General features: G+C 32.8%; 1 protein-coding gene across 2 annotated transcripts in view; it reads right to left on the bottom strand.

Annotated features, from left to right (window-relative positions):
• The window catches only part of TDRD9 (tudor domain containing 9), a 185,183-nt gene that overhangs the window by 44,172 nt on the left and 119,262 nt on the right, over positions 1 to 21,749 (bottom strand). For both annotated transcript variants that reach the window (XM_031953152.1, XM_031953151.1), the window contains 7 exons: positions 18,947 to 19,044; positions 14,298 to 14,429; positions 10,714 to 10,879; positions 10,562 to 10,625; positions 10,418 to 10,481; positions 9,852 to 9,896; positions 8,634 to 8,687 (listed from right to left, as the gene is read on the bottom strand). In XM_031953152.1, coding sequence (XP_031809012.1) covers positions 8,634 to 8,687; positions 9,852 to 9,896; positions 10,418 to 10,481; positions 10,562 to 10,625; positions 10,714 to 10,879; positions 14,298 to 14,429; positions 18,947 to 19,044 — 623 coding nt within the window. The remainder of the gene's footprint in view (positions 1 to 8,633; positions 8,688 to 9,851; positions 9,897 to 10,417; positions 10,482 to 10,561; positions 10,626 to 10,713; positions 10,880 to 14,297; positions 14,430 to 18,946; positions 19,045 to 21,749) is intronic.

Below are 21,749 nucleotides of genomic sequence, written 5' to 3' on the forward strand. Positions count from 1 at the left end.
AATTTTTCAGCACTGGCAATTGCAAAACCTTTTGTTCCAATTTTCCCCTCCTTACCCCCAATCCCTTCCCTCAGATGGCAGGTTGGGTTTTAATCCCAAAGAGATCAAAAAAGAGAGAAAAGGACCCATGTGCAAAAAATGTTTGCAGCAGCTCTTTTTGTGGTGGCAAAGAACTGGAAGTTAAGGAGATGCCTCATCAACCAGGGAATACTTGAAATAAGTTATTATATATGAATGTAATGGAATATTACTGTTCTTTTAAAAATAACTATCTTTTTCTTTTTTTATTATAATTTTTTATTGACAGTACATATGCGGGGGTAATTTTTTATATCATCCCTTGCACTCACTTCTGTTCTGATTTTTCCCTTCCGTCTGTCCCCTAAATGGCAGGAAGTCTTATACATGTTAAATAAATTATAGTATATCCTAGATACAATATATGTGTGCAGAACCGAACAGTTCTCTTATTGCACAGGAAGAACTGGATTCAGAAGGTAAAAATAACCTATGAAGAAAAACAAAAATACAAACATTTTACACTCATTTCTCAGTATTCCTTCTCTGGGTGTAGCTGATTCTGTCCATCATTGATCAATTGGAATTGAATTAGATCTTCTCTTTATCGAAGATATCCATTTCCATCAGAATACATCCTCATATAGTATTGTTGAAGTATATAATGATCTCCTGGCTCTGCTCATTTCACTCAGCATCAGTTCATGTAAGTCTCTCTAAGCCTCTCTGTATTCAATGACTTTCTTTTTCAAAAAAACTTGGAGAGACTTACATGAACTGATTTTGAGGAAGTGAGCAGAATCAACATTGTACACAGTAACATTGTGAGATGATCAACTGTGACAGACTTAGGTCTTCTCAGGAATGTGGTGACCCAAGAAAATGCCAACAGACTTGGGATGGAAAATACCATCCATTGATTTCAGAAAGGCCTGGAGAGATTTACATGAACTGATGCTGAGTGAAATGAGCAAGACCAGGAGATCATTATATACTTCAACAATGATACTGTATGATGATCAATTCTGATGGACGTGGCCCTCTTAAACAATGAGATGAACCAAATCAGTTCCAACAGAACAATAATGAATTGAACCAGCCACACCCAGCGAAAGAACTCTAGGAAATGAGTATGAACCACTACATAGAATTCCCAATCCCTCTATTTTTGTCCACCTGCATTTTTTATTTCCAACACAGGTTAATTGTACACTATTTCAAAGTCCAATTCTTTTTGTACAGCAAAATAACTGTTTGGACATATATATATATATATATATATATATATATATATATATATATATTGTATTTAACTTATACTTTAACATACTTAACATGTATTGTCAACCTGCCATCTGGGGGAGGGAGTGGCAAGGAGGAGGGGAAAAATTGTAACAAAAGGTTTTGCAATTGTCAATGCTGAAAAATTACCCATACATATATTATCTTTTAAATAAAAAGCTATAACAAAAAAAAAAAGAAAATGCCATCTATATCCAGAGAGAGAACTACTAAAGCTGAATGTGGGTTGAAGCATAGTGTTTTCACATATTTTTTTGTTTGCTTTTTTTTCCTCATTTTTTCCCCCTTTTGATCTGATTTTTCTTGCAAACATGACCAATATGGAAATATGCTTAAAAGGAGTATTGCACATGTTTAATCTATATCAGACTGCTTGTTTTCTTGGAGGAAGGAAGAGGCAAGGGAGAGAGGGAGCAAAATTTTGGAAGAAAAAGTCTTTATTAAAATGAATGCTAAAAATGATCTTTACATGCATTTGGAAAAATAAAATCCTACTGAAATTAGGAGAGAAAAAAAGAGATTATCAAAGAAAACTGCCCTGATATTCTATTTTGTAAAATAGAAATTGAAAGACTAAACCAATCACCTCTTAAAAGAAGTCCCCAAATGAAAATTCTCAGGAATGTTAGAACCAAATTCCAGAGCTCCAAAGTCAAGAAAAAAATACTGCAAGCAGCCAGAAAGAAACATATTCAAGTTATCATAGAGCCACAGTAAGGATATCACAAGATTTGGCAGTTTTTACATTAAAGGAGCTGAGGACTTGGAATATGATATCCCAGAGGGCATACAACCTAGGATTACAACTAAGAATGACCTCCCCATCAAAAGTGAGTATAATCCTTCAGGGGAAAAATGGATATTTAATGAAATTGAGCACTTTCAAGTATTCCTAATGAAAAGACCAGAGTTAAATAGAAAATATTATTTTAAAATACAAGACTCTAAGGAAGCATAAAAAGGTAAATAGGAAAGGGAAAACATAAAGAGACTTTAGGTTAAATTCCTATGTAGGAAGATGATACTTATCACTCATGTGAACTTTCTCATTATTAGGATATATATATATATAGATGCCATATAGGTGTAAATTGACTGCATAGGTGTGAATTGACAATATTGGAAAGAAATATAGAAAAAACAAGAGGTGTGAAAGTATACCTTAGGGAAAAGGGTGTAAAGGGCTGAAACTCTTGAGTTGATGCACTGAGGTCCAACAACAAGCACTTAAGGCTAATTACCAATTGGACAATACTCTATAAGCCTATGCTTGGAAAATGGCCCTTCCCACTATCCTCTGCTGGTTCGATAATTGGTGTATACAGAGAATTGTAGGAGAGACTAGGGGGTAGAATAAGACTAGCCAGAGTCACTTCTGAGTGGGAGATGAAGAGGAGAGAGGTTGTGGAGATTCTGCATCCATCCAATTCACTCCTAACCCTAAAGACCAAGAATAAAGACCAAGGACTTTTGCTTATCCTGACTCTGGCTAATTCTAAGGCATCCAGGGTACTAACTTGGTCTTCACAAGAGGGAAAAGAAAATGTGGAATGGGGTAAATTATTTCACATAAAAGAGGTAAAAAGAGCTCTTACAAGTAAAGCAAAAGCTGGAGGAGGTTATGGGAAAAGTTTGGGCCTTACTTTTATCAGAAGTATTCATTTGGGTATATAAATCTATATTACTTTACAGGAAAAGAGGGAAAGAAGGTAAAATAAAAGTACTACTTCACATCTATTAGAATGGCTAATAAGACAGAAAAAGAAAATGATAAATGTTGGAGGAGATGTGGGAAAATTAAGATGCCAACAGAATGTACCACTGATGAAATTGTGAACTGATTAATTCGATCATTCTGGAGAGAGAGTTGAAACCATGCTCCAAAACTATAAAACTATGCATGCCCTTTGACCCATTAATACCACTACTAGGTCTGTATCCCAAGAAAGTTTTTTTTTTATTATAGCTTTTTATTTACAAGATATATGCATGGGTAATTTTTTAGCACTGACAATTACAAAACCTTTTGTTACAATTTTTCCCCTCTTTACCTCCATCTCCTCCCCTAGATGGCAGGTTGACCAATACATGTTATATATGTTAAAGTATATGTTAAATACAATATATGTATGTATACATGTCCAAACAGTTATTTTGCTGTACAAAAAGAATCAGACTGAAATAGAGTACAATTAACCTGTGAAGGAAATCAAAAATGCAGGTGGACAAAAATAGAGGTATTGGGAATTCTATTTAGTGATTCATACTCATTTCCCAGCATTCTTTCGCTGGGTGTGGCTGGTTCCATTCATTACTGCTCTATTGGATCTGATTTGGTTCATCTCACTGTTGAAGAGGGCCACGTCCATCAGAATTGATCATCATATAGTATTGTTGTTGAAGTATATAACGATCTCTTGGTCCTGCTCATTTCACTCAGCATCAGTTCATGTAAGTCTCTCCAGGCCTTTCTGAAATCATCCTGTTGGTCATTTTTTACAAAACAATTCCACAACATTAATATACCACAATTTATTCAGCCATTCTCCAACTGATAGGCATCCACTCAGTTTCCAGTTTCTGGCCACTACAAAGAGGGCTGTCATAAACATTCTTGCACATAGCTCTCCAAGAGATTTTTTTATAAAAGAAAATGGACTTTTATGTACAAAAATAACACCTCTTTTCTGGTAGCAAAGAATTGGAAACTCAAGGAATGCTCATCAATTGGAGGATGCCTGAAGAAGTTGTGGTATATGACTGTGATGGAATACTATTATGCTATAAGAAACAATGAGTGAGAAGCTCTCAGAAAAACCAATTCTGAAGGACTTGTAATGAAAAATGCTATCCGTTCCCAGAGAAAGAACTAATAGAGTTTGAACACAGACTGAATCATACTTTTTTTTTTTACTTTATTTTTCCTATGGTTCTTTTCTTGTCTATTTTCTTTTACCATAACTAATATCGAAATATTTTTACATGATTATTTATGTATAACCAATATTTATGTATAACCAATAACAAATTTCTTGCCTTCTCAATGTGGGATAGGTGGTACAGGGAAGGAAGAAAGAATTTAGAATTCAAAATTTAAAATGAATGTTAAAACTTTTTTTTTTTACATGTAATTGGGGAAAAATAAAAGTGCTGCCATTTCACACCTCTCAGATTGGTCATGATGACAGAAAAAGATAATGACAACTATTGGAGGATGTGGGAAAAACTGGGACATTAATGCATTGCTGATAGAGTTGTGAAATAATCCAACCATTCTGGAGAGCAATCTGGAACTATGCCCAAAAGGCCATCATACTATGCATACCCTTTGATCCAGAAGTCTCACTACTAGGTCTGTATACCAAAGAGAATATAAAAGAGGTGCCCACAACTAAGAGAACACTGTTCACATCAACAAGATTATGTGATGATCAACTCTGATAGACTTGGCTCTTTTCAACAATGAGGTGATTCAAGGCAAATCTGAAAAACTTGGGCTGGAAAATGCCAATTACATCCAGATAGTGCTATGGACACCGAATTTGGATTGGAACACAGTATTTTCACCTTTTTGCTGTTGTTCTTTGTTTGCTTGTTTATTTTTCCTTTCTCATGGTTTTTTTTTCCCCTTTTAAATCTTTTTTTTTTGTGTGTGTGTGTGTAACATGAGGAATATGTTAATATGTTTAGAAGACTGGTGCCTATTTAACCTAAGAAGTCTTTCGGAACACAAGGTTTTGCAAAGGTGAATATTGAAAACTATCTTTGCATATAGTTAGAAAAATAAAATACTATTACAAATTATGTTACATAGGATATTGTAGGAGGGATGTGGGATAAAATTAGGAGATGTATAACCAAAAGAGCAATAAAGTTTATTTTTTAAAAATCAAGAAAAAGGAAAAGCATTAAATATATTTTTAAAAAGATATATACTTGCCAAAAATTGATTTAATTTCCCCATGAAATACTAAATCTTTAGATTCACATCTTATGCAAATGACATACAAAATATACATAAACACATGCACACACATATACTCATATATATGCTACCCACATTTGGGGCAGCAAATTCATCAAGACAGATCTCTAATAAAAATTACATTGAAAACAGAGCAAACCTACAAAACAATTTTTGAGTAATGAAAAATATAGACACATTACACACAAAATAAAATGTTAAAATATATGTATGTAAAGTGAATTGATTTTCCCTTCTGCTATCAAGTAGGCATAGTCTCCTCTATGTTAATTAATAATCCTATAAAATCTTCTGATTCAATGCAACTCATTAATACATTTAAAATTATAGACCTGACGAGCAAAAATGTCTACTTTGCAGGAAACGGGTTTCTTGTTACCTGGTGATATCTTCCAAGTCAATTTAACATATTAATAAAGTTTAAAAATTACAAACCTGGATAATAGTAGTCTGCTTCAGGTGAAATGAGTTACAACAACTAGTCAAACATTAGCTAAAGCACCTGTTTTTTATTTTGTTTTGTTTTTTGCTTTAGGGCAAGGGTTACTAACCTGGGATTTGTGAACTTTTGTTTTTTTAAAAGTGTATTTGAAGATAATCAATTTCCTTTATAATCTACATTTAATTTTATGCACTTAAGAACATTATTCTAAAAAGAGGTTGAGTTTTCATCAGCCTATCAAAAAGGGGTCCATCAACAAAAAAGGTCATGAATATCATTTAATATTAGCATTTTTAAGGGGTATTCTTCTTAGACTTTTTTGGGAGGAAGTTAAAAAAATTTTTCCATTTGCAGCATTTTCTAGTAAAATTTTATTAAATTTCTAACAAATAATAAAAATATAGACAGAAAATTCTGTTTTAAAGTAAAATATGAAACTCATCTTTTCATATCCTTCAAAGAATTGACTTAGACTACTTCACTGTAAAAAATACAGTAATATTATTAAAGGAAAAAAATCTACTTCTGTCTGACATACATACATATGTATAAGTAGTTTTGTGTGTGAGATACACAAATGTGTATCTTCAGACACATACCCATATAAAAAGTGTTTACTTCTATTGATTCTCTTTATATATTTATCCATGTAATCATTTCTTCCATTAGAATTCAAATTCTATTAGTCTAACAGCAGTCTCTTTTTTTGTATCATCCTGAATGCAAATGCTCCAAAGCTTAAAACAATGCCTAGAGCAAACAGAGCAAATCCTGGAACACAATACCAGGAGGTGATATAGAGCACACTACCTGGACCTGGAATCTGAAAGATCTGAGAGAATAACTAGCTTCAGAGACTTACGAGCTATGTCATTTAGCTGCTATCTGATTCAGCAGTTAAATTCACTTACCTCCCAGGGTTGTGTACAAATGAGATCTAATTTGTAAAGTGTATCAAAAACTTTAAAGTACTACAGAAATCTTAGCTATTCTTTTTAGTATCAATTATCAATTATGGTACACAGACTGTCCTGATGTCTACCATCCTACTCAACCATTTCTCAACTACACCTCTGACATGACCACCAGAAAACTGCTTCCAGTCTTTGGATGAAGATAATCTACTTAGTTTTAGAAGTCCTGCCTTGGACCCAGTTATCTTTCTCAGTAAATGAGTGAGCACAAGCTCAATTGTCCTATTAGAAGTATTTGGTCCTAGACCACAACTAACCAGAATGTGGGAATGATTAGTATAGAACACAAGGAGGATAAAAATTGAGAAAAAATTCTCAAATTGCCTATTAAAAAATCACTGAAAATATGATATTTGCCTCTAGAGAAAGGTAATGGACTCAATGTAAAAATAAATCATCTTTCCTATTTTTTCTTTTTTTTTTTTTTGGGGGGGGGGTGTTGGAAGGCAAGGCAGAACACATGGCTAATGTAGAAATTTATACCACATGATTATATATCTGGAATGGATTTATTTTTCTTGCCCTCTCAATGGATGAGACAAGTAGAGGAACTGAATTAAAAATGAAAATAAAATTTAATGAAAAATATTTTTAAAAGAAATCACTAGCAATTTTGGAGAGAGTATTTATATAATAAGGTCAGATGCCAGACTTAAGTGTCAAGAAGTAGAGGAGAGAACACAGAAGAAAAAGAGTAAATAGTAGGAGATTTAATGTAAAAGCGAGGAGACACAGCATAACAGCTTGATAGGATGATCAAAAACAAGATAAAGAATGTAGGACTCCTGAGTGCTTCTTCTTTATTTTTTTCCCAAAGCAACAAAGAAAGATACAGTAGGTAGAGAGTAAAGAAAATGATGAAAGGGTGGGGAGAGATGAATGAAGAGGAAAAACTACTATATAGGATAGGAAGGTCAAAGGTACAAGTCTAGGGGTTAATCACAGTGGAATGGATCACTTCATCCCAGACTAGAATAAAGGAAAGAAAAAAGTAATCCCAGACTACTATATGGGATTCTGGGAGAAAAGGAGCATACAATAAGTAAGCCCATTTAAGTATAGTTGAGGCCCTCTCCTGAGAAGGAGAAGGGAGGAATGTGGGAAGCTGGAGGAGAGATGAGGAAGTTTGTGTGGAGTGTAACAGAGTTAATCAAGGAAGAAGAGGACTTCCTTGGTATATTGAGGATCCAACTGAGAGTTTGAGGTAAGACACTGTCACAGCATGGTACTAGATACAGTGTCATTCTGAAGCAGGAGTAGAAATCAAGGCAGATAATAGTCGGTAACACAAGGCACAAGCACCAAGAGGACAAGGGATCCAAGGACTGATTAACTTAATAGACTGTAAGAGACAAGACTGGGAAGGAAATTCAGGGAGGAATAAAAAGAGAAGTCCTAACCATACAGGCTCAGAGGACTCCACAGGACCACAATGAGGGGTGGGCAGTGCAGGGCACAGAGCATCACCTGGTAGCCTCCAGATATTATGCTCCCAGCAGCTCCTCAATCACTCCTTTTAGGGCTAATATAAAATGATGCTCATGGGCACATGCAGAACAGGGAAGTCTGGCCTCAGTAAAGCTTAAGCTAATGATCTTAAGTAGATTTGGGCCAATAACCTCATTTTTCTGGAATGTTAATTTCCTTATCTTCATCTGCAACAAGCTGGGGCTGAACTAATAAGCTCTAAGGTTTCAATCACTATGATTCTCCAGCATTACTATCTTTATTATTTTTTACTTAATTAAGCCTATATTTAATATCTATAGATCATAAGCTCTTTTTGAGGGCAAAGATCATTCCTCATATTTCTCTGTATCCTCTACAATCCTTCCACAAAATAGGAACTCAAATACTTGAGGACTAATTAAAAACTATGCAAACAGATATAGTATGAGAGATGGCAACTTACCTCTCTAATTCTCTTGATCTGAATGTAATTTAATCTCCCCCAGTCAAGTTCATCCTTTAAAATTACACAAATGTGTAAGTCAGTAATAGCTAAAAATGATTTCATAACTTTGAACTTGTGTGACCATATAATTACAACTCCAATAAACTAATAATATGTTAATAAACCAAGTTTCTTTTTTTAACTGCTCCAACAAATTATTTATGGCAGTCACAATGAATGTCACCAATCCTTCAAGTTAAACATTTCTTGCCCTAAAAAGTCCCAATTCTCCATGAAAACAGGACTAAAACTATGATTTCAATGATATAAGAATACCCAGTAAAGAAAACCCATCTATCAATGGAGGTGAACACTCGCAACTATCTACCATGTCATGCTGTGTCCCAGTGTTGGAGGATAAACCTAAAACCTGTGATCAAAAACAAGTGAAGACAAAGGGTTTTAGATTCCTTGATTATGCAAGAGGTATTCTACTGGGATACATTATGTGGATTTACTGATACATTACAGCCAAATCAGTTGCTTGGTCTTGCAACTAACAGTGTAGGATCCAAAACATTTATCAAGTGGAAATTTGGCCTAATTTTAGAAAAAGCTGGCTCAATCTGGGTTTTTATATAGAATAGAAAGAATAATGACCTTGAGAGCCTAAGGACTTAGACTTAAGTCCTGACTCTACTTCAGACTATCTGGATCTAAGTTTCAATTTCTTCAATTTGAAAATGGGGATAATAAATATTTATACTAGCTAATTCCAAGGGAGGCACTCTGTTATAGTGGAGAGTTGAATTTGTGGGGTTGATCCAAATTAAAAATTACCTCTGACAGTGACTGGCTGTGTGACCATGGGTGAGCCTTTCTGAGCCTCACCTAATATTCAAGGGATCTAAATGATAAATTGGTTGAATCCATGTTAATGGAAGTTTACCCATATAGAAATACAGGTATTTTATGTACTGTCATTACAAGATTGGTTAAGGGACTTACAAAACTGAAAAGTCGATACAAAAGTAAGCTATTAATATTTTGTTATACTAATTGTTAGTGACAGGCTTATTAGGATTAACCCCTACTACCCAGACTGTTGCTCACACATTAGGATTTTTATGCTATCATATTCCATATCTAATGGATAAGAAGAGCATGAAAACATTTTGAAATTCCCTCTTTTGCATCATTCAATATACAATAAAACAAAAAGGAAAAAAAACTTACCTTTGGATGACGAAATTCTCCTCTTTGTCTGCAGGCTTGCCAAGTCTAAAAAGTTTCCCACAAATTTCATTAGTTAATTATCTTGTGCAGAAATTCTATATACATATTTCGATTGAAAACTTAATAGATAGTATTTAACATGTAATTTATGAAGTTAAAATTTAATAATGTTGTCATCAATATATTTACAAAGATTTTATTAATTTTAATAGCTTATAAGTTTAATGAATTTCTATGGCCAAAAAAAATGTATTCCTATCAACTAGTTGATAAACCTTTCTATATTTAGACTATGCTAGGATCCAATCTGAAATCTTTTCAGCATGTTAAAACCTACCAAAGCTGCCACACTTCTGGCATAGTCTTTAACAAACCAGGATCAACTTTAACTATCATGAGGCATTACAGTAAGATTTTTCTGAAATATTCACATTATGAGCTCCAAGTGAAAAATATGAAGCTTTATTGAACTACTGAAAGCTTTCAGATCAGAACTTTTTAGAAGTAAAAGAATCAGTAAATGTCCTTGTCAAATTAACATTTTCACTAAACACTAGAGAACTTACTTTAAAAGCTTCAACAAGCGCAATGCAATCACTCTTACTGTTGCCAGAAAAATTCATTTTATTCCTGTGAATTAAACCAAAAACAATGTGTGATCCAAAAATCCTTCAAGTAAATGGACATTAAAAAATATGAATATTAAATACCTATATCCATCAAGATGCTGTCTGAAAGGCATTGCAAAAAAATTCTTCAATGAGAGAGCTGCAGCTATCAAAAGAGAAAGAGAGAGATTAACTTTTTTAGCACGGTGTTATCCAAACTACTCATAAAAACATTTTCTTCTTCTTATACTCACCTATGATAAGGCATTCTTCTAGACATCCAAAGACATGTCCAAGCACTATTAATTTACCAAGTTGCTGATCTACAGGAAGTTGGGCCAAAACCCGTCCTAAGAAAGTCAGTTCACCATCATGGGGATTTTCTTCTTCTCTCTGCCCACTAACAGCAAGTGCTCCTACCTTTATAAAGTGATTAATTGTTATTATTAGCAATACAGAAAGGTATGCCTTACTTTATAAAATACAGTAGAAATAGTTGTAAGACCTATAAAAATGTTAGTCAAATAATTTTATGTGTGTGTGTATGAAAGAAAAAGAGACAAAGGAAGAGAGAAATATGTAACAATATAGAATAAAGGTTTGATATATATATATATATATATATATTTTAAGAGCTCATTCAAGGGGCAGCTAGGTAGCGCAGTAGATAGAGCTTATCTGAAGTTAGGAAGATCTGAGTTCAAATTTGGCCTCAAGACACTCAACATTTCCTAGCTGGGTGACCCTGCGCAAGTCATTTAACCCCAATTGCCTTATTTAAAAAAAAAAAAAAAAAGAGAGAGAGAAACCTCATTCATTTGTAGGTTGGCTGAATCTCAAAATATTCTTCCATATAAACAATAAACCTGGTTAGCAGAGGTTCTTTTTTTTGTGTGTGTGTGTGTTTTTTTTTTATTTAATAGCCTTTTATTTACAGGATATATACATGGGTAACTTTACAGCATTAACAATTGCCAAACCTCTTGTTCCAATTTTTCACCTCTTACCCCCCCCACCCCCTCCCCTAGATGGCAGGATGACCAGTAGATGTTAAATATATTAAAATATAAATTAGATACACAATAAGTATACCTGACCAAAACGTTATTTTGCTGTAGAAAAAGAATCAGACTCTGAAATATTGTACAATTAGCTTGTGAAGGAAATCAAAAATGCAGGTGTGCATGAATATAGGGATTGGGAATTCAATGTAATGGTTTTTAGTCCTCTCCCAGAGTTCTTTTTCTGGGCATAGCTATTTCAGTTCATTACTGCTCCATTAGAAATGATTTGGTTGATCTCGTTGCTGAGGATGGCCTGATCCATCAGAACTGGTCATCATATAGTATTGTTGTTGAAGTATATAATGATCTCCTGGTCCTGTTAGCAGAGGTTCTAAGTCAGTTCCATACTCCTCCCCCCTGAACTCCCAAACAATTTAAGCCACAATGAACCTGAAATATGCTTCTATCCTAAATACTACGGAACCTAAATATTTTATATATTTGTCTCTTATGGTAAATACATTCTGAGGTCCAATGTAAGCAGTCAGGTATAAATCTTTCAAATCTTAGCAAAATTTGTTATTTGTGAAATGAATTGCTAAAATTTCTCGCTTCTATAGGCATAGATGTGAAAGGTGAGATGTTCACAGTTGCACCCTTTCCCATCCCTGTCAATGGTTCTATCAAGATAAGAAGTACAGGCTAAGGCTAAGAAATGACTAGGAAATGATTTAATTCTTAAGCAATGAGTGGATTTGTAGCAATGAAGTAGAGGAAAAATGAAAGGGGAGAAGTTTTCAATGAAAGAAGAAGGAAAAGTAAGAGTTCCTAGAGATTGAGAGGATATACTCTCTACCTTACAACACTATATGGGTGATTATGGTGATGATGAAACTTAAGTCAAACCTCCTTAATGTAAAGAAATTATAGGATTCAAATGATCCCTTTAATGAAGCTTTTTTATAAAGCCTGAAGTCTTTTTATGTCTAAAATTGTAAAACTTTTTAAAAGTATAAATGCATTTATCATGTTTGAAAGTTCAGATTTATTTATTTTAGATGGTCATTAAAAATCATACCAATACTTTAGTTATGCAGAGGTCAAACATCTGGGAAAGGGAAGAGAAGAATGGAAGAAACAATGGAAGAAATAACCTACAAAAATGGCCAACAAGAGTAGAAGATTGCATTACATGTGACATACTTTGACAACCAGAAGGGAGTTAATTTCTTTATTAGTAGAAGGCTATACAAATCAGAAGGCTATTCAAACACCAAGAAACTCCATAATTTCTGGGGGAAGGGACAGAGCTCAGATGGTGGATGGATGGCACAATACAGGGCATTCAACAAATACCTTCCTGCCTCACAGATCTAGGGTAGCCTGAGGAGACTACCTACATCTGAGTGATGTACTACAGCAAGGTAAAGAAAAATTCCAGGCACTGGCAAGTGCTCCCAGAGGAGAACATTCAAAAACAAACATTGCTCATAGCTCTGAAGCAGAGGAGGGTCTCAATTCTAGCTTCTAGCCCAACCTGAAGCCTATAGAAGAATAACCAGAGCAGAAAGTCCCAAAGACAAACATCTTATTGGATGGGGGCTGGGATCGGCAACAGTCTACTGTTGCTCAGATCCAAGTCCAGGTCAAGAACTTCCAGAATTAAGAGAGCAGAGTCAACAATCAAGCTTTACTCTGAATTGGACCACTAGGAAAAAAATGAAAACTTATAAGTCTCTGGCCTGAGCGCAGTCTGAAAGCCTGGAATAAAGCTTTTCTGTTTTCTGGGGGGGGGGGGGAATACATTCTGAGGTCCAATGTAAGCAGTCAGCCAGGATAAGCCTAGACCTTCCTCTAGAAGTTCCCAGAGTGTGGCCCTAATATCAGGTCCAAAGTCTGCTTCTGGAAGAATGAGCAAGCAAAAATAAGAATCCCATTATATAGAGCTAATATGATGATAATATGAAGATAAGGCTAATAAGATGATAAGCTCAAGACACAAACCTAAATAAAAAGAACTGTGACTTCAAAGACTATATACAAAGCCTCAAACAAAAAATAGCCTGGGGCACAAATTCAAGTAGAATTTCTGGAAAAGAAGGAAGAGTTATCAAGAGTTTAAAATATTTTTATAAATGAATGAGAACACTATTCAAAAGGACTGGGAAGGTTATTAATAGATTGGCACAAGAGTTACAAAACCTAATCCAAGATACAAATCCTCTGGAAATTAAAATGGACCAAAAAGAAACCAATTACTTCAGGAGAGAACTAGAAATATATTAAAACTTAATCAAGACTTAAATATTCACAGCAACACAATAATCCAAGACAATTCTAAAGGACTTATGATGAACAATGTTATCTATTTACAGAGAAAAAAATGGAGTCTGAATGTAGATTATTTGCACAGGCAACAATGTATCCAGGATAAGAAGATAAAATAGTTAAATGGGGAAAAAATATCTTTGTATTAAATTTCTCTGGAAAGGGTTTGACAACCAACATACAGAAATAATAAAATAAATGAAATGAAAATAAATGAATATGCATAAATGTATGTATATATACATATGTATATATACATACAAAAAAACCAGTCAAATGAGACTAATTCCCTGATAAAAGTCAAAGGATATCAATAATTTTTTTCAAAGTATTTATATCCACATGAAAAAAAAAATGCTTTGGCTCACTGTCATTAAGAGAAATGCAAATCAAAATCATTCTGAGATTTCATTTCATATTTTTGCAAACTGGCCAAAAAACAAACAAAATGGCAGCAGTGAAATCCCCTCTTTTCTCATCAAGAATATTTAGACAAAGAATCCTACCTCTTTTAGCAGAAGGATGGTCCGTTCAATATCACCAAGACTGGGTGGAGAAAGAGCAGTTGCCAGCAAAGCTCTTGGCTCACCCATATCAAGCAACTTTACTTTTAAAATTGTGCTTCCTAATGGACAGCGCTAAAAGTTAACAAAATAAAAAAGTAAGTTGAACTCAGGAATAGTGGCTCTTAACAAGATAAGTAATCAGGATTATTCTCTCCTCCCTCCCCTCCCTTCCATCCTTTGCCTCCAACCCTCTCTTTTACTTACACACACACATACACACACACCCTTTGTAAACCAAAGAAGAGAGGGGTTATTTTTTGTTCTGAGCTTTTAAACAAAGTTCACCAAAAGCTCTGACTTGCTTGTGATCACATAGCTCTTACGTGCTGAGCAAGCAGTGGAGTTGGGCCTCAAAATTCCTACACTTCACTGCTTATTTCATAATATCAGACAACCTTGAACAGGAAACTGAAAATCTTTGAAAGGAATTAAGTTTCTGATACAAGTCTACTCCAAAGATTCTTCTTGATGTGACACTGACCCTCTATCTTAGAAGATTATGCTGGTAGGTATCTAGTCTTCTGACAGATTCTTATAGCAAGCATGTAAAAGTTTAACTCTTGTACTGGTGACAAATTTTGTATCTGACTAATATGGAGAAACCTCACCAACTTGGCCACAATCTGATACACACATAAAGATATATGTAGTCATGTATCTGTATCTATAATGTTCTATTTTCGATGCAACCATTTATTAAGCTTGCCTACAAGAGACATGCTAAAGATACAAAGACAAAAACAAAATAGTCCTTAAGGAACTCATTCTACTGGGGAGATTTTACACATATATAGTAAATAAATTCAGTATATATAAGAATACAAAGGCTGATAAATTGTTTCAGCTGTATCAACTCTCTCTAAGGCAGCCTATAATTAGTATTAATTATTTAGTAATAACTAATAGTATTTAACTATTTAGTAATAGTCCTATCAAATATGGAAGAATTGAAATATGCATTTAAGTTTCAAAAGAAAAACCTGTTATTAATATCTCATTAACAAACCAGTTTTATCAATTTTAGTTAATGAAAAAAGAAATGAACAAAGGAAACAGTCATTTGATAAAGCCAAAGAAAGAATGGAAACTTACCAGTAGTTTTGAATCTAAATTTGAATCTAAACCTTTAAGATTCAATGGAATGAAATAAATTAAAATCTGGTTGGTTCTCAGATTCCTCCATTTGAGAGGAATAAAAAAGCCCCCAGTTAATAATTAATTTTAAATTGACAATTAAAATGAATATAGTACTAATTCTTAAGTTGTCAGTCAATAAACATTTATTAAGGGCCTACTATGGGTTAAGCACTGTTCTTAACATTAGGGAGCCACAAAAAAGCAAAAAGACAATCCCTGACATCAAGAAGCTCACAATCTAATGGGTGAGATGACATGCAAACAATCTGGCAACAGATTAAACAGAGGAGATGACAAAGAATAAGGAAAACTGGGAGGATAGAGATAAAGGAAATTTGGAAGGGGGGGAAAAGGAGGGTAAGATAAAAAGTTCAGTTTTGTGTATGTTGAGTTTAAAATTGTCTTTAGGACATGTCCAATAAATAGACAGCTGGAGAAATTAGGTGAGGATAGGTAGATGTGAGAATCATCAACACAGAAATAATAATTAAATCCATGAGATCCAATGCACTACAAATACATACTAATGATGGAGAGGAAGAGGGAAAGGGAAAGGGGAAGGGGAACCCAGAATAGACCTCTTAGGGACATCCATAGTTAAGGAGGTATGACCTGATTGAGGTAATCCAGCAAAGAAAACTAAGTAGTAATGGTCTGATGGGTGAGAGAAGAATCTTGAGAGAAATGAGTCCTGAAAACCTAAAAAGAAGACAATTTTAGGACATAAGAGTAATCAGCAGTGTGAAAAACTGTAAAAAGAGATCAAGGAGAATGAGAATTGAGAAAAGTCTATGAAATTTGTTAAATAATCATTGGCAATTTTGGAAAGAATAATTGCAGTTGAATAATGAGGCTGGAATCCAGATTGTAGAAAGTTAAGAAGATGGTGAGAAAAGTGGAAGAGTTGTACTAAATGTAAAGAAAAAACACTCCATATTAAATTCAACAATTTTAATTGAACATCGCAGCTATTCAGTAACAGGTATAATCAAAACACAATGGCCATCCTTTTTTGACTAAAAAGAACACAGAAAATGAAGTTCATTATCTACAAAAAAAGAAAAACCTAACAAAATCAAGCAAGTTTCTACAATCAGAACTTAAAATAATTAGCACATTTTAAGATATCCAAATTATGCAACTATATCAACAATAAAAAATAAAAAACAGCATTTAAGAAAAACAATTTTATGAGTTCCAAAATGCTTAGAAAATACTTTCATAATCCAGTATTTCTAATAATTTCTAATTTCTAAAGTAAGTAATATAGCACAGTGGCGAAATACTGTATTTTAATGAGATTCAATGAAAAAGAATATAATTTTATTAATCTTCAAAGAAAACATTTTATTCATTTATTTATGATTTATACTATACCTAGCTTCCAAAATAATTTAAGAAGACATACAATTAAATATAACATAAAAAGTTAGAATGTAGAGAAATACACTATGTAGGATTTTTGGGAAGACAAACAAAAATCACAGTGAATGATGTACAAATGGGTTGCAATTTATGAAAATGAAGGGAAATGATTCATTGAAATGTATAAAAATGATAAAATTTCTGTAATAAAAATAAAACCAATGTCATCTATAAAGAACATTCAGATTATGTTACAAATAACACAAAAGGAGCCATTTCCTACATTTTGGTCTTGAATGTGGCTCTGGCATAAGTTTCTTAAAATCTAAGATAAGAAAGATAATTTGCTGGATTAAATTTCATTAAATCTAATGAAAGAGAATACTTAAATCCATCTGTGTGGATTGCCTATTTCAAGAAACTCAAGTTAAGGAGATATACATTACATAGATCCTCATACAGAGAAAAGTATCATAAGAATTTTCTAACCATAAAACACACCAGTTTTCAACTGGTCACTAATCTGATCTTCTACAAAGTCCAAGAAACATATTAACACATGGCAAGTTCAACTCCTGACAGATCTTACTGTGATTCAAAGATTTCAATTATTAGACAACTGGAAATATCTTTTGCCTAATATTATCTTTTTGTCTACGCCTTGATAAGTAACAGAAAGTCTTATCAAAAGTTTTGCCACAGAATAATGAATTTTGATTTCATTATACTTGTATTTTACTTTAAAAAATTTTAATAAGCATTTATTGTCTCTCTCTTCTACTTCTTCCATTAAGAAAATTAAAAAATGCAACAAAACATGCATAATTAAGCAAAAGTCATTGGTCATGGCCAAAAATGGTTTAAAAGCAACTTTAAATACATTCTATCAGAAGGCAGGTAACATGCTTCATCTTGTTAATGAGAAAGAGAAAACTGTTGCTTTATATCTTCTGACTAGAATTGATCTGTTGGGAATGGGTTTCATTCTTACAAATCTTAATCAGTTCCTTATATATCTTGTATATGAGACCTTTATCAGACAAATTTGCTGCAAAGATTTTTTCCCATTTAGTTGTTTTTTTTCTCATTTAAAGTGTACTGTTTTTGTGCAAAGACTTTAAAAAATTTTTATATAAATTGAAATTATTCACTTTTATCTTCTCTGTCTGGTCATAAACTATCTATTCCTGTCTAATCACAAACTCTTCCCCATCAAAAGATTTGAACGGAAATTTCCAGAACAATAACTTTTTCAGTCACAGGATCTCTTTAAGATGAACTACGCTAAGTAGACATGAGCTGTGACTTGTGTCTGAGGAGGAGGATTAGAAGCCATACAAATTACACAGACTATTTAAAGTACTGATGCCTGTTACAATTCACTTTCACTGGTACTTTAGAATTTGTGAAGTGTTTCTTTTGTCATAACCCTGTAATGGTTAAGCTTAGTTTAAATCAAAATACAAGAAATATATTTCTGCAGTGAATGAGAAAGAATGGTCCTTTCTGTATCTAATAAGTACAGAGTTCATAGAATCGAAACAGATACACTGTTAACAGTATTATCATTAAACTGTTTCTCTCCAAGTAGGTGAATTCTTTAAAAGTGTTTGAGAGTAGCCATCAATCCACTATTAAGCTAATTATTAATGCCTTGTCATAGTTAGGAAAGAAAAACGTGCTTTTAGATACCAGATGGGAGGGGAGACAGATGGGTCTTTGTAGAAATTTAAATACTTAACATACCATAAGAAAAGCATATGTTTAGTCATAAGCACAAACAACAAGAACACACAAAAGCAATCGATATTTACTTCCAAATAAAGTTTTCAATATTTTAGAATAGTTGCTTGAGATTTCAGGAGTTTGTGCCTTATGGCACAAAAATAAACGACTCTTTTTCCAAACTTATAATTATCCTATTAAACAAAAGTATAAAAATCTTTTAAGTCAGTTACAAAATTAATTTTTCTAATTTCCAAATTAAAATTTGTTCACCCACTACTGTAATAAAACTACATTATTTTCTTATTGTTAATAAAAAATTGTCAAAGAAAAAAATAATTGTCAGAGAGAAAGATTCTTACCAGCATCTCAGGAACTACATGATCTGGGATACAATTTATCCAAAAGTCTTTGTGGATGAGTCTGTAACAATACCCTTTAGAAACACGCCCAGCCCGACCTGCAAGTAAAAGAAAAGATTAAAGTACTGTTTGATACAAATTATTTGCATTTTTGGCTAATGTCAAGATAAATACGTATTGGTTTAGGAAAACTATTTCCTAAAATTTGATGTTATAAAAAAGAAAATCTGAGTATTAAGAATTTTTATAAATTAATACCTTATATTCCATTAACTCTGCAGAGATTTTACTAAGGAATTAATTTCCAGATTTTTAATAATTAATAGATAAAATTTTAACTGTAACATTGCTTATAAAACAAGATTTATTTAGGACAAATATTTTCCCATTGAATTATGTTCTAAAATCTGCTGTGTTCATACCAAAATAAACTTGAATATAAGATAAATATATCACATATATCTTAAAAGTTACATAAATCAATTTACACAAACAAGATAATACATATGTTTATCAAAATAGGTTTATCATCAATACTAAACATTATCATAAGTTGCAGTAAATGTTAAGTATAATGAGATGTAGATGTACATAAATCACAGATTTCTTTAAACAATCTCAACATTTTAAGAAATAGAACAATCATAACAAGATTGCAGGAGGTTTTTTTCTCTTGACAATTTTACTATCAATTGTATTATAAATAGCCTTTCCAGGTTTTATAGGATGAACTCTAAACATATGTAAATAAGCTGGGATTGGACTTTTCCCAAAGTGACTCCACTTACATCTTAAATATTACCTTTTCATTTGAACAAGGATACACAAACTCCAAAATGCAAATTTATACTTTAACTTCCTTTGACAGATACTTTCAAGAAAGATCAGGTTCCTTTACCCTAGAAAGCCTCTCAGACTTTCTACTGATCTTCTGCATCTGCATCCTACATCAGGATGGCTTTAATAACCTGTACTTCCAGTTCTGTGATCACCCTTAATCAATAATATAGAATAATACAGGAAGGAAACACCACTGAAAACAGAAAAGAAGTACAGTGCAACTTGATGAAGGGCAACAGTCAAGTACATCTAAACTTTTGCAATTCTAGAAATAAATCAAGAAGAATTCATTATGATCATAAGCCTGACATGAATGAGTATGCATTTCTGTAATCTTTATGAACACCTGCTAGAAACTACAGAAAGTAAAAAGTCTAGGAAAGATAAACTGTAACAGAAAATTTGTGACAAAATGAGTTTGGGCTAAAAAATGGAAGTCAACATAGTAGAATATGTTATGTCTATTGTGATACAATGAAGATACCTAAATACCTATAAGACACCTGATGATAGTTAGTTACCTAACAAATACACTGATGTAGGGAAAGAACAATGCTTGGAACTCATAATATTAAGAGGAAGAATAAAGTGAGCCCAGCAGAAACCAAAGGAGGAGAATAAAAAGTCCACATGACCTGCAAGAATTCAGGAATTCTGAATTCAAGAATAAGAAAATGTTTTGCATGACTACATATGTATATTCTATATAAAATTGCTTGTCTTCCCAGAGAGTGAAGAGGGAAGAGAAGGTTAGAATTTGGAATTTAAATTATTTAAAAGTGAATGTTTAAGGTTTTTATTTTAAAAAGTAGTTGAGAAAAATAAAACAAAAATTAACTGATTAAAAAAAAAAAAAAGAATGCACTGCATTTGGGGGGGGAGGGGAACCATAAAGAGAATATCAGGAAATCACCAAATCAATAGATGGACAAGAGAGAAAGGTGAAATCTTTTAAATGGTACAAAGACCATTTATAATTAGCATGACAGGTTGTGTATAATTTAGCATGAACTAATAATAAGGGCTTGTGACTAATAAGATTCCAGTTATAAGCTAATATATCCAAGTTTCAATTCAAGGACAATATAAAATGGTAACACAAAAAGAACTACAAAACATTAATCAGGTATTACCATGATCAATTCTTTAAAAAAAAAAAAAAAAAAAAAAAAAAAAAAAAAAAAAAAAAAAAAAAGGAAAGAAACATCAAAGCTGAAAAAATCATGAATAGTATTAGAACTGAAAAAAGTTAATCAAGAGAATGCTAAAAACAATTTATAAAGCTACTTTCTTCTCTCTAGAATCATCTATACACACATATTAAAGTATGTAAATGAAAATTATAAAAATATGAGAACATAAAATTTTTTTGCCAATGATATTATATAGCAACCTACATATTTAGAAGTCATGCAACTGACTGAAAAAATAATACAAAATCTTATTGTTTACTGTTTGTTGAAGATGAATACTGTTTGACGCAATAGGAATCACCAATGAAGTTTTTTTAATGTATATGTCATGGTGACAAAAGATTCCTTATAGGGGCAAAACAAGAGAAATAAGGTAACTATATGATACTCTGGTTATTAAGGAACTGATAAAAATGGGGAGAGATAAGGCTCACTAAAATTCTTTACTTCTACCAATGAAGAGGTATAGAATTTATATGAAACAAGAAAACCTAATGTATAAGGAGGATCTCCAGTTTCTAGATTACATTGTGTTAATACAATTCATAGAGGAAATAAGAAGAGTGCTATTGTCTACATTAAAACAGTACTCAAACTTTCTCATCTCAAGCCCTCTATATTCGTTAAAAATTGAGGACCCCAAAGAGCTTATGTTTATGTGGGTTATATGTATAAATGTTTACCATATTAGACATTAAAACCTCTTATTATTATGAAAATAGTTTTGACTTTTGGATACCCTAAAAATGTTCAGGACTTTCCAGGGATCT

This window comes from Sarcophilus harrisii, chromosome 2 (genome assembly GCF_902635505.1).
Source record: "Sarcophilus harrisii chromosome 2, mSarHar1.11, whole genome shotgun sequence".
NCBI lineage: Eukaryota > Metazoa > Chordata > Mammalia > Dasyuromorphia > Dasyuridae > Sarcophilus > Sarcophilus harrisii.